Raw genomic sequence first — 13,238 nt, 5'->3', positions numbered from 1 at the left:
GGATTTTTTAAAAAGTTGACCTCTGACTAGGGCTGGGCGATATGGCCTAAAATCCATATCGCGATATAATTTTAAGCATGTGCGGTAACGATATATATCACGATATATTCTTTTCTTCTTTTGGCTGCAGAAATCTGTTAAAATGTTTTAGTACAACTGTGGTAAGCCGCACAGCTTGATGGATGGTCAGAGCATTACGGCTGCTGTAGTGAGGAGCTTCAGAGTAATCTGGGTCCAAAACTCCGTCAACTTCAGGTCCAAAAGTCAAACGAACACTGAGAGTTAAAAAACTCTAAATTCTTTCATCTTTAATTAAATCATCAGCGTTGCTGCTTTACCAGGTGTAACAATTAAGTTTAACATCCAGGCATCCATGAAAACAGAAGTTATTAAATTTAACGGAGTTAGAAGTTAGCAGGAAGTTAGCTCGCTAGCTTCCACCCAAACATTTCATAGCATGTTCTGACAGAGATTTTTGAAACTAATTCAAACGTACAGCTCTGCTACCACTTCCAACATAAATGAAGACAGGAAACTAAACAGCAGTGATGTTTGCAGGGTTACTGAAGTTGGGCTAGCTGGTACATAATGTTGTGCTAAGTGATTGCTAGCGACACAGCTATGTTAGCATAACATTAGCACAGTGAAGCTGGAGGATGAACGCCAACTTTTTTTTCCACTCGATAAAAGTTAATGTGAGGGATTCTGGTGGTCAGGGACAAATGCAATCGCATGGCAGGATGCTGTACACGGGCCAAACTTCAGTCAGGAGAACAACTGAGATTATTCATCCACAATACGAGGTTAGTTATTAATATACTGCAACAACATGGGAACAGAGCAGCTGTGAGAGGATTCAACATTAATGAATCAATGGTACAGAAGTGGAGGAAGCGCAGTTTTTGGCTTTCCCCATATTTCAACAGTGCTTCATCTCTTTGCTATGACTGTCGCCATCATTTGCAGATGATAATGGTTGTAGCCGCTGCGGTGCTTTCGACCAAAACAGGCGCAGCTTGATGACATCATCAACATGCGCTTTCGGGATAGCGCGATATAGTCAAAATCTCTATCGTTGGACAAATTTATATCGTTTCTATCGCCCACTCCTACCTCTGACCTTTACTGAGATTCAAACTCGCCTATGGTACCAATTTCTAAATCCTTCTCAGGTTATCAGACTCACACCGCAGCAGCCTTTTACAGTGAAACATGAAATAAGACTTGGTGAGTTTTCATGTATGTGGAGGAAAAATTCCCTTAAAAAAAAAAAAAATAAATAAAAATCTGAATTTCACACAAACTCTTCAACTTGTCTGACATCCTCATCGTTTACATGCTGCCCGCTGATCTGACATCAGTTTTTCGATTTGTCCTCTGTAAAAACAAACCTGACCCGCAGCTTTCTATCAAATAAATCTGAGGCCCCTCTCACCCTGATGGACGTCTCTCCTCCGTGCGGCTGCTGCAGGCGGAAGACTTGCGCCACCATGTGGTCAGTGGTGGGATGCAGCAGGATCCTGCGGGAGGCCAGGCCCACCATCACGTAACAGCCCATCGGAGACAAGCTGACGGAGATGGCGTTTGGACCTGAGGGAGAAAACACCGCTGTCACCGTCACCATCCTACAAACCTGGACGTGTGACAGAGAGAGCCGCCGTCTCTGTGAGGACGTACCGAATCGCTTGGTGTACAGCATCTCTCCCAGGTTGTGGGGGGCGAGCGAGTAGATGGCCAGGATGCCCTCGTCTGGGAAACCGCGCTGGCTGCTGGGAATGAAAACCGCCAGCAGCTGCCCGTCCGCAGAGATGTCACAGCTGGCGTCGTTGTAGATTTTACAGTTTGGCACCAGAACGTTGACTGAGGCTGTGGGGGGGGCAGAGAGACGGAGTCTGTGAGGCGTTCAGACAAACAGACTCAGAGCGGCTTGTTTGTTAAACCCCGTCAGAGTGGGTGACCTTTAACCCCTCCAAACCGGGCTGAGCAGGAACTGAACAGAAAAAGTTGAACTAAAGCGGAGGACTCAAACCCTCGGCCTCGCGCTGTCGTACCATTGCTGATCTCAGGAAGGTCAAACTTGGTGAAGTCCCACCACTGCAGGCGGTACGTGGTGTTGGCGATGTTGCTGGCGACCGCAGACTGACCGTCCCCAATCGACGCCCCTGTGGAGGACAGGAAACGGCGTCACTGGGCATGCTCGGTAACCCACATCTCCATTTGAAGAAAAAAAAACAAAAAAACAACAACTTTGTGGTCACCGTGTCCTGACGGAGGTCGGATATGAGCCGCCTTCTTTTTAAATAAAGGTGTGTGTGTGCATACCTGCGAGCACCCTGTTGACAGAGGAGTGTGTGGCGAGCCCGGGCTGCCCTCGCTCGTGGAAGATGCCGGCGTAGGGCAGGTACTCGGGCAGGAGGAATCGGCTGCAGGATGACAAACAGGAATGAGATGAGAACCAAAGCGGCGAGCGCGAGTTTACCAGGTTCAGCGGCGGGTTCGGAGCCAACTCACCGAGGGACGAAGCGGCCCAGCGAGGGCGCAGACATCCTGGCGTTTCGAGGCGTCCGGTGTCGCGTTCTGTCACTGTTGTCGCTGCAGAAACAAAGAGAAGGACTGAACAACCGCGACTCAACCAGCGTTCGGACGCATCAAAACTCGTTACTGCGGTGATGTCATTCATCGCTGTAATCACATGATCTGAACCCGCCAGCATCGCCAGTTTCCCGTCTTGGTTTTGATTAAACAAAAGTAAATTAAATTCAGCCTCTTCTGAAAACAACTGAATTTAACTGTGGCCAATAAGAGGGCAGCTGAGACGCGCTGCACGCAAACATATCTACAGCGCGGTGAAAAGAGCCCCGCCCACCACGGGAGAAGCTGGGACGGAAACACGAGGACTCGAGTCAACAACATCAGGGCTGCACGCTGCGTTTCTACAGGACAGCTCAGAGCGGGGCACAAACGCCGTCTGTGGACCCGCCTACCTGACGGCACGTGACAATAATTTACGAGCTCACGTCTGATTTCAGCGATTTTAAACATCTGAGGAAAATTCCTGAACGGACTCCAGAACAGCGTTTTGTCCCGATTCATTTTCTAATCTTCGATGATGGACCGCCATTACACAGTTTTAACCACTCCTCCTAACGCACGCTCAATAATCCACCAGATACATCTGTCGCCATCTTACAAAGCTGTGATTGCAGCCATTCCCCAGCTCTCTGTGACCGGGACTGATGGTTATTGATCAGTGATCATAAACTGACCTCACAGCCTGTTGTTAGTTTCAGTCATTGTGCAAATAAGGTTGAAACCTGCAGTCACCTGGACCAGTGATGAAACGTCCCAGTGAACAGAATAAACTTCTGATTCGTTTTACTCGAAACGAGCCAACCTAACGAGCCAACCTAACGAGCCAACCTAACGAGCCAACCTAACGAGCCAACCTAACGAGCCAACCTAACGAGCCAACCTAACGAGCGGCTGCGCTGACAGGATAAGACCGGCTCGGGTCACAGTGTGCTGTGTGAGCCATGAGAGGAAGGCGACTGAAACTTACTCGAGATCCTCAAAGTCCACGTCGCCACTGTCCATGGAGCTGGGCGGGTTGCTGGCCGGGCTGTCCGACGAGGAGGACGACATGGCCCGCAGCCGGTTCTGCTGGTAGCGGAGCGAGCGCTGGCGAATGCTGTCGCGCCTCGACAGATACTGGATCATCCTCTGAGCGTAGTAAGCTGCTGGAGAAAGCCTGCACAGCAGAGGGCAAAAACTCTTTATCAGCAAGCGTCTGCAGAAACCTCTCAAACTCTGACCTCGACAGAGGCAAACCCAGCGACCTCGGCTTTGTCCATCATTTACCCAGAAACACAAGCGTGTGCAGCAGCTCACATTTAACCCCCGCTGCAGCGTTCAGGTCTTATTGGTGGGCGTTCACTTTTTTTTGACACTGTAATTTTTATTGATAGTTTTGTCACAGTTTAAACATAGACATGTATTGCATTACAGGAGAAATAACCATGCAAGCACACAGTGAAAACAAACAGAACTAAAGCGAACAAAAGCTGTGGGTGCCAATTCTAATCAACTACCGTATGCATGCCTGCCTTTACTCCGCAGCATACATACTCCAGCTTATATACGTACTTTTATACGGGCATGCATCAATAGATATACAGAGTTATAGACCTTAGATGTTTTGTTCGTTCAGTAACTTTCCTTGGTGCCATATAATGTCCACTTCTCCCACTTAGCAACGAAAATATCTTCCTTTAATCTGAGAATGTAAGTCATTTTTTCCATTGCACAGATTTCTCCAACAATATTTAACCAGTCTTTTGATGAAGGCGGATCCAGTTTGTACCAGTTTCTTGTTATAGCTTTCTTTGCAGCTATCAATAGGATTTTTGTCAAATACAAGTCGTCGTACAGAACATACTCTCTAATATTCCCAAGATATACAGTTTTAAAATTGTGTGGTAATTGATAGCCCAAGATATTGCCTATTACAAGAGTCACGTTCTTCCAAAAATGATGCAGTTTCAGGCACTCCCAAAACACGTGCGTATGGTGTGCTTCCATGTTACCACATCTTCTCCAGCATGGCAAACTGTCTTGAGTCTGTTTACTTTTGATTTTTGGTGTAATAAAGAATCGAGTAAGATGTTTCCACCCAAATTCTCTCCAGCATCTTGAGTTAGTGGTTGTGTTCTGGGTGTCACACATATCTAATCATTCCTCAGTTGAGATATCAGTTTTTATTTCCTGCTCCCATTTATTTTTTATGTATTCAGTTGATGTTGCCGTGCTCTCTCTTAGATTTTTATATAGTACAGAAATCTCCTTGAATTGGAGGCCCCTGTATGATTTAATTATACAATTCAGGATGCCATAAGACTTACGCGAACTTCGTATTTCCTTTGAAAAGTAGTCTCTGAGTTGCAGGTACCGGTAAAAATCGGTTTTCTGTAGACTATACCGATCTTTTAAATCTTGGAAACTCATCAAATGGCCATCTTTCATTACTGTACAAATCGCTGTTATTCCTTTTTGTTCCCACTTCCTGAATCCGGCGTTCACATTTTTAAGAACTAGTTTAATGAGCTCAACGTGTCAGCAGCTTTTTCTACGTTTAGATCTGTGTGATGTCACAGAGAGCAGACACCTCTAATGCGGTCCAGTGTGAGATAAAGGAGGATTATTCTGAACTGCGACTCATGCCAAGCTGGCCTGGGAGAGTTAAATCAAAGCCCATATTGAACCTAGACTCGAGGTACACGACGGTGCTTCTGTACCTGGCTGGGTCGGGGTAGATGGGGTGGTCTCTGGAGCCGGACATGTCGTAGCGAGACAGTGACAGGAGAGAGGATTCCAGCAGCCGCCTGGGCGAGAAACAGAGGCACACAGAGCGCGCTCAGTGTTCGAGACACAGATGGTAGCTGATTATAAGCACTGCTTTCATGCTCAGCTAACTGTGTGATATCAAGCAGATAGACTCCAAAGTCACCCTCACAGTGCTGCCTTAAACCTGCATTCTTCCTAAAGCCCAGCAGGGGGCTGAGCTCAGCTCAGCTAACACTCTCCTGGTGAGTTCACGAGTAAAACAAGAGGCTCGTTTAGGAGCTACGGTCCGATGGAAGGACCAGAATCTGACCTCATAAAGAAAAGGTGACGTACCTCCTGAGGGAGTCCTCGTCTGGCGGGTCGACGGGCATTTCTTGGCTTAAGGCCTCTGGTGGCTCCGCCGGCCGGCCTGACGCAGCCTGCCGGTACACCCTCTCCCACTGCGCTGTGTCCTGGTTGTACACCAGGCCCACCGTCTGCTCCCCGGGCTGGGTAGAGGACGGGGCAATGGGGAAGGCCACTCCTGTTCCTCCCACTGTTGCTGCTGGGGGAGGCGGCTGCTCGCTGGACTCAGGAGGCGCCCTCCTCTCCTGTGTTTGGACTTCTAGCATCCTTCTGGCCTCATCGGGCTGCCAGTGAGAGGAAGGAGAGGGAAAAGAAGCAGAGGAGGAAGAGGGAGGCTCCAGCATGGAGGTGGAGGCGGAGGAGGTCTTGCGCTCCCAGCGCTGGGAGTCGTGGTTGAAGGTGAGCAGGTTGTGGCAGGCCCGGCAGCGGTTCAGGTGACCACGGGAGGCGGGGGGAGGGACGTTGTTCTCCAGGCTGTGGGAGCTGGGGGGCGGGGGGAGGGGAGGCTGGTAGTGGATGATGGTGGGGGTGGAGGAGGATGAGGAAGGCCCGGGCCGGTCCGGGTCCATGTTGTTGTTGAGCAGTTCCTGACTCTGCTCCTGGCCTCCGTCGGCCATGGCGCCGCCCAGCGCCGGCTCCATGTCGATGGGGCCGATCTCCAGGAAGTAGCGGCTCAGGTTGCACTGCAGCACGTTGCGGAAGGAGGCCGTGTTACCACGGGCACTGTCCCAGAACGGGTGATGCCCGCTGCTCGTGCTGGCGGTATCCCGGGCTCCGGGCTCTCCCTGCTGGGGGAAACCCCGCCCCTCGGTGGCGGAGGTGTAGACGGGGGAGTGAGAGGAGCCCTCCTGCTGGCGGAGCACAGACAGAAGGCTGATGGAGGAGGAGGCGGAGGTTCTGGGAGGCAGCATGCCAGGATTTATCCCCCCCTCCCTCACACTCAGCAGGTTGCGAGTCCAGTCGGGTGCTGGTCTGGGCGTGGAGTGTGGCTCGTGGCCGCCCGGAGGGGCGGGGTTAAGAGAAGCGCCGGCGCTGTAGTAGACAGAGGTAAAGGCGGAGGTTCGCTCCGAGGGCTGTCTGGGCTCAGTACGAGCTGAGGAGAAGGTGGAGGCCGGGGGAGGCTGGAGTGAGTCCGATGATGCCCGTGGATCGGGCGGAGGCACAGAGGCTCCGTCTGGCTGGGGCGCCGTTCGACTGATGGAGCAGCGACTGCACATGCACACCATGCCCAGGTGCTGGGTGCAGCCGGGCAGGGGCGGACCGCGCTCCGAGCTGGGGTACTGGGCCAAAGGGATGCTGGGAGACTCGGCCATGTTACTTCCATTTTCCCCGAGAGGCCGCGGCTGCTCGCCTCCGGCCTGAGCCCCAGGGGAGCGGGACGACAGGATGTGGAGGAAGTTGTGGAGGATGGGCGTGCGGCGAACCGGCTGGGAAGGCAGGAAGGAGCGCTGACGGAAGTGAGGCATCTCAACGCTGTCCATGGGAACCTCCGAGTCCTCCTCGCCCTAAAGGAGGCAAAGAAGAAGAAAACACCTGATCACTGAAGGCAGGTTAAACGGCAGAGACAGGACGACCTCTTCTACTTGTCACCCAAAACCTGCCATGGTGATGTCATCCTCAGCAAACGCATCTGCAGTCACCTCCCAGAAAAATCAACCAATCGTAACACAGACACAGGAAAACTGTAACGACCAAACCGAGGATCCACACAGGAGCGAGGGGGCAGGTCCACCTGACTCGGTGCTAGCTGTGCCTCAGACCTCTCAGTGCTCGGCACGCCCTCAGCTCCATGACATAATACAGCGTGATGTTCTTTTTTGCATTACTCGCTCTCTTGGTGAGGTGTGCAGCTGAGGTTGTAGGTGAACCATGGCGGTCATCCTCTGAAACATGACGCTACCTCGCTAAGAAATGGCTTCAGATCATCTTCGTACCTGCTGATTGGATGGATTCACGATCGCCGTGAGCAGGTTGTGACCGAGAGGGTCGAAGCGTACCAACCTGACAGACACAGAGAAGAAGTCGATGAAAACACCTGGCTCCAGCGATATGTTAATAAAAACGTAACAGCAGCACGCTCCGTTATTACTGTCACGTCATGCACACGCTCAGACTCGACCTCTGACCAGCGGCCGTGTTTAACCCACCGCACTCTCTCCGTGTCGCTGCCCGTTTTCACCACGGCGAAGGGCTCGGGGCGGCTCCAGTCCCAGAAGTGGAGCTCATTGTTGGTGGCGATCAGGAGCAGCTGAGCAGTTGGGTGGAAGGCCAGGGAGGCGATGGCGACGTTGCTCTCGGTAAACCAGCTCTCACTCCCGCCCTGCAGAACACAGTTACTCAGTTACGTCTGATGTAGAGCAGCGCGATACGACCAAAAATATTTATCACCATATACATTTGAAAATCTGCGATAACGATATAACTGACACGAGACAAAATACTTTACAACTCCACAACTTTATTAGTGCAAAAAACCCAAATCAATGTATCTTCACTGAAACAAGCAGCTGTTTTTTATCTGCATTAAAGTTATATAAACATTTAACAGAGCAAATGCAAATTCCTTGCTGACAGTTTAACCAAAAGGCATTTCAGTGGAAACTGGCCGACACATCTTCAGCATAACCATGTGTAATATCCACAAACCTTAAAAAGAGGTTAAACACACACAGTACGGTAACATTATGTTGAAGCACAGTACGTATCACTCCGCGAGGCTCCGCCTACGATAGCCGTAATGCTCCGACAATCCATCAAGCGGTGCGGCTTCGTAGCTTAGCAAAGTCGTACTGAAACATGTGACAGATTTTCGAGCGCCGTGCACATAAAATCGTTTCCAGGTCAGTAACACAACCAGAGTTCATACATAAGGCACACGGGATTATAAGGGGCTCTGTCGACTTTCAGAAAAATCTAAGGATTGATTTTAAGTGCGCCGTATTTTCCAAACAACACGGTAATAACGACGGCCCGCTAGCATGCGCTACCAAAAATAGTGCTTTGTTGTGTATCTGACGGACGAAAGCTAAACCAGTTCCACACCAGTGAAGCTGCAGCATTTTTACAAACCAGTTCAGGTTCATGGTTTCATTCAACGATTTGCTTTCACTCTCCTCATTCTGTGTCGCCTCCATGTGCGTATGTAAACAAAGGCGCTGCACATGCGCGTTTTACCCATATTCTATCGCCATATTTCATTTTCCTAACGTTGCCCAACATTACACCGGTAGTACCGTGACATGATACGGCCCAGCCCTAGTCTGATGTCCCGCTGCGTGAGCGAGGACACTCCAGAGTGCAGCTCGACAGAAACACCGACTCCATGTCCTCATCAACAGGCTGACATGAAAGCATTTAGCACCCTGCCCGACTGCTGCACTGCTGTACAATGTTGGGGGGGGGGGGGGGGGGGGGGGGGTACTCACATGCAGGTCCCAGATCCGGACTTCGCCATCAAGGCACCCAGAGGCCACCAGGCCAGGAATTGTGGGGTGAAAGGTCACACACCAGGGGGTTCTACGGTGGCCCACTAAGGAATGTAGGCACTTTCCAGTCTTCACCTCTGTTATGTAAATGTTGTGGTTGACGTGGGTCGAAGCCATGAGGGTCCTGCAGACACAACGTTTCCTCTGAAAGGCCCAGCTGAGACTCTTTACTCCAGTAAAGAGTCTCAGCTCCACCTACTCCACCTCAAACTCAACTATATACACTTTAGCTCATTTGTGTCTTTTTGGTAAAGTATCCTGATTAAACACCACTACATCGATAATACTCTGGTAAAAAGATCCAGTACTGATGGAGTCTCCGCCTCCACCTGTGCTCTGACTTCACTCACCTGTCAGGGCTGAAGGCCAGCAGGAAAGTTGAGCGAGGGCTGTCTGGCAGCTCCACCTTCTGTTGGAGACACAAACATTCACAGTCAGTGGGAAGCGCTCACAAGCACACACTCAAACACATCAGCAACGCCGCCTGCTACGAACAATCCGACCGCTCCCCACCAACGCCCTCCTGAGCCCTGCGGGCTGGAACTGGACGATTTTGTTTTCAGTTCCTCCCCACAACGCTCTGACCCCCACAGCTCTCACTTCTCTAATGTGCAGCAGAAGCGCCTCAGACGGGCATATTTGTCCCACTGTGGCCAAAGCTGGTAGGCAGGCGTATCCTGGTGTTAAACGGCCTCCATCACATGCATCCCAGCAGCTGCTGTATGTGATGGAAAACTCAAGGAAAAACAAAGTTGATAAAAACTGATTCGGACCCATTTTTAACGATGATTCTTATCTGAAAAGCACTGATGAGTGCGTCACCGCACAAACAGGAGGAAGGCACAGAGCCATCAGAAAGCCTGAGCAATAAAAGCTAAATTATTAGCATGTCATTTGGGAGTAGGCTGTAGGGGGCGCCGTCTGAAAACGGTTTGGTTCTTAGAGGAAAGAAGAAGCTGAAACTTGCCTGACTCTGCCATTTCATCCAGCGGACTTTCTCCTCCACCAGGAGCTGCAGGAGGCGCTGCGAGCCAAAGATCTGCGAGCCGCGCTCCCGGCTGGACAGGATCCGGACAGAGTTCCTCTGACGAGACGCCATGATGCTACCGGTGTCCTCGGCTGATTGGCTGCTCACTCCCGCTGCTGCCAATCCGACGCCATGCAGAGTCTGGGCTGAGAAAAACAACCTGAAATAAATCGAGCTGAAAGAAACGGTTACTATGACGCTGCGGCGCGAAGTTGAGGCCAGGAGAGCGAGGGGGCGGGCTTTGGGCAGGAATGTCTGAACCATGAATTTCTGATTTTGTGTCAGAATGAAAATAATCATCAGCTGCTGTGTTAGTGTGAAGTCAGCTGGACTCTTTCATCAGTGATGGTTTCATTTCCACACTTTTTCCATCAAATTCACCAAAATTATGAAAACAAGTTTTTAATAATTTGGCCTTAAAGGTTTATTTACTCAAAAACAGGAGTGAGCCAGTCACACACAAACCCAGATTTATCAGCTGACTGATCTCAATCCATCACTCGGCGTATTAAAACTATATTAAACTGATAAGAAGAGCAGCGATGATGGCTGATGGTCGCACCATTAAATGGCCTTCATCAGCCGAGCTTCAGTAAAGATCAGTTTACCGTCAGAACACATCAGAATCGTCTCTCAGCAGCTGGGAAGGTTTCACTGGTTTCACTGGTTTCACTGGTCGCCTGCAGCTGGAACAGATGCTGCAAACACATTTACTGACGACGCTGAAGCTGAGCTTCCATTTAAAACTTAGACCCAAATGGCGCGTGCAGCTGCAGGACGAGGGAGCGCCGTCAGCGTCACCAACCGGTGGAGATCATTTAAATCTAACCATGTGTGATTTTCAGCACAGTAAGAAAACACTCGGATTTCATGGCGTCACACGCTCCACGGCGCCACCTACAAAATTAGACCCCACTACTGAAAAGAGGAACGTGCCGAGCCCGGACAGGAAGCTGGAGACATCCTGCAGAGACTTTTGCTGCTTCCTCACCCCCACCTTTGAACCTTTCCTTTCACTGTTGCTGCCATCCTTCTGTCACACATCTCCACCCACACTCTCTTTGGATGGTCGACCAAACTTAAACCCTCATTACCTCGGCTCCTTCCACCACCTTCAGAGCATACCTCCACCTGCTCCTCCTGTCAGCCTGTCCAGCACCACTGCAAACAGGAAGAAGCTCAGAGCAGATCCCTGACGTAATCCCACCCCCACCTTCAACACATCTGTCTCTCTGAGCACACACCTCACCACTGCCTCTGTCCTCACACATGCCCCGCCCTCAGATGCGTCCTCGTGCAGCACCACAGTGACCTTCTCTAAACTTTCCATCAACACTCAAAGCAAACATCACGTCTGTAGAGCATGAAGCCACACTGCTGCTCACGGATCATCAGCTCTCTTCTTGCCCAGCTTCAACATCTCTTCCTCACATCTTCATCCCTCTGCAGTTACTACAGCTCAGCCTGTTCTTCAGGACCAGCACACGTCTTGTATGTTAAACAGCCTGCCCTCTCTCCTGGATATCTCCACACCTGCACAGGTATGTCATTAGGACCAACCACCTTTCCCCTCCTCCTCACTAGTCCTCTGCACTTCCTGGTTCACTAACTAGCTTTCATCCATTCCAAGTACCACTTCCATCGTTGCGGTACAGTCTTTTCAGTCATTAGTAGTCTGCATCTCTGTCCGTAATTACTCCAACCTGCTGCGCATCCTTTCCATCTCCATCCTCTGTGCCCAGCCAATCAATACCAGTCTGTCTCTCCATCCTCAGTGTCTAGCCTCTCATACAGCTCACTGCAAGTCTTTCCTGGCCTCCCAGTACCCCCGTCTTTTTTCATCCCACTTTTTATGTACCAGCCACTTGATCTAAATATTATCCTGTTACCACAGATACAGTAATTATCACAGTATTTGTACTCTGAGACACACAACACTTCACAGTTTCAGTTCTGAGGGAGTCTGTCTCTGTGTGTCACTGTGCTCCTCTCATGAAGAGTTATGTGCAGACTGATACCAGCTGTGCTCAGTCTCTACAAACATCTGCTTTGGAACAAACAGCTGTTTTTGTTTTTTACATGAGCTTAGTCAGGCTGTTTGTTTCGTCTGTACAGGGTCTGAGACCCACAGACCCGGTGATTTAACGTCATCACTTTGCAATTTGCCAGGTGAGGCTGTTCTGGTTCCTCAGGTGACCCTAACCCAGAGCTGAGGCGCGTGAACCTGAAATAAAGAGGTTCGGAGGCAGAAACGTCATCACCGTGAACACACCTGTCACAGTCCGAGGCAAATGATAAAAATACAGAAATGTTTCAGCTTCACACAGCTGACTGTGAGCCTGAGGGCCTCCAGCCGGCACAAAGCCTCACACCCCCGCTCTGCTCACGGAACCAGAGCCGCGGTGAAGCGAGCAGAACCCAAGAGTGGACCTCAGCTGATCGGAACCGTCCGAGGAGCCCCTCAGCGCCTACATGTAGCTCCCAGGCAGCGTCGTGCCGAACCGAGCCCACAGATCCAACACTTTCACCCGCCCGGAGTCCATCCAGAGAGCAAACAGGGCGTGAATGAGAGGCTGCTGCTGTGAGCCGGGCCTACCTTCTTTTATGGATCCATTGCGGCGCTAAGAGCTACTGAACAGCTAGCTCGGCCAAAACGGAGACCGTGACCAACGAGCGCCGGTACGCTAAGATCCTCCGCTTTATCCCGATCTTCTACCGAGCACCGACCGCTGGCCTCAACGGGCAGCGCTCGTATTACAAGACGGGGGCGAACAGAGAAGCTTTTCTAAGGCATTGGTCCGATTTTAAAGAGGCTGCCCGACGTCAAACTGCTACTGCGTAACCTGCTAGCTGTTCGCTAGCCACATACTCAGACCTACCAACAGAGCCCAGACACAAAATCGTCGATCACGAAAGAGTCTGCTCACCTGCGCCAGGGCTTTAATAGCGCTGCCCGGAAACGAAGCCATCAAAGAAACTGTTTTCAAGAAAGGCGGTTTCACGCTTTATTGTGAGGGTAATTCAAGCACTGGAGTCCTATC

General features: G+C 50.8%; 1 protein-coding gene across 4 annotated transcripts in view; it reads right to left on the bottom strand.

Moving 5' to 3' along the window:
• The window catches only part of ambra1b (autophagy/beclin-1 regulator 1b), an 18,938-nt gene extending 5,841 nt beyond the window's left edge, over window positions 1-13,097 (bottom strand). Inside the window, exons 1-14 of one of the 4 annotated variants that reach the window (XM_026172330.2) lie at window positions 13,077-13,097; window positions 10,138-10,343; window positions 9,521-9,579; window positions 9,111-9,294; window positions 7,833-8,005; window positions 7,620-7,686; window positions 5,674-7,190; window positions 5,292-5,378; window positions 3,560-3,748; window positions 2,512-2,592; window positions 2,323-2,423; window positions 2,052-2,162; window positions 1,678-1,866; window positions 1,436-1,590 (exon numbers count right to left, since the gene is read on the bottom strand). In XM_026172330.2, coding sequence (XP_026028115.2) covers window positions 1,436-1,590; window positions 1,678-1,866; window positions 2,052-2,162; window positions 2,323-2,423; window positions 2,512-2,592; window positions 3,560-3,748; window positions 5,292-5,378; window positions 5,674-7,190; window positions 7,620-7,686; window positions 7,833-8,005; window positions 9,111-9,294; window positions 9,521-9,579; window positions 10,138-10,269 — 3,045 coding nt within the window. In that variant the 5' untranslated portion in view covers window positions 10,270-10,343; window positions 13,077-13,097. Of the gene's footprint in view, window positions 1-1,435; window positions 1,591-1,677; window positions 1,867-2,051; window positions 2,163-2,322; window positions 2,424-2,511; window positions 2,593-3,559; window positions 3,749-5,291; window positions 5,379-5,673; window positions 7,191-7,619; window positions 7,687-7,832; window positions 8,006-9,110; window positions 9,295-9,520; window positions 9,580-10,137; window positions 10,344-12,793 lie in introns of all 4 variants that reach the window. The other 3 variants (XM_026172329.2, XM_026172331.2, XM_080303314.1) reach the window with 3 other exon arrangements.
• Window positions 13,098-13,238: the final 141 nt, after the last annotated feature.

The sequence above is a fragment of the Astatotilapia calliptera genome, chromosome 7, assembly GCF_964374335.1.
Source record: "Astatotilapia calliptera chromosome 7, fAstCal68.1, whole genome shotgun sequence".
NCBI lineage: Eukaryota > Metazoa > Chordata > Actinopteri > Cichliformes > Cichlidae > Astatotilapia > Astatotilapia calliptera.
This window is presented reverse-complemented; position numbering and strand designations above follow the sequence as displayed.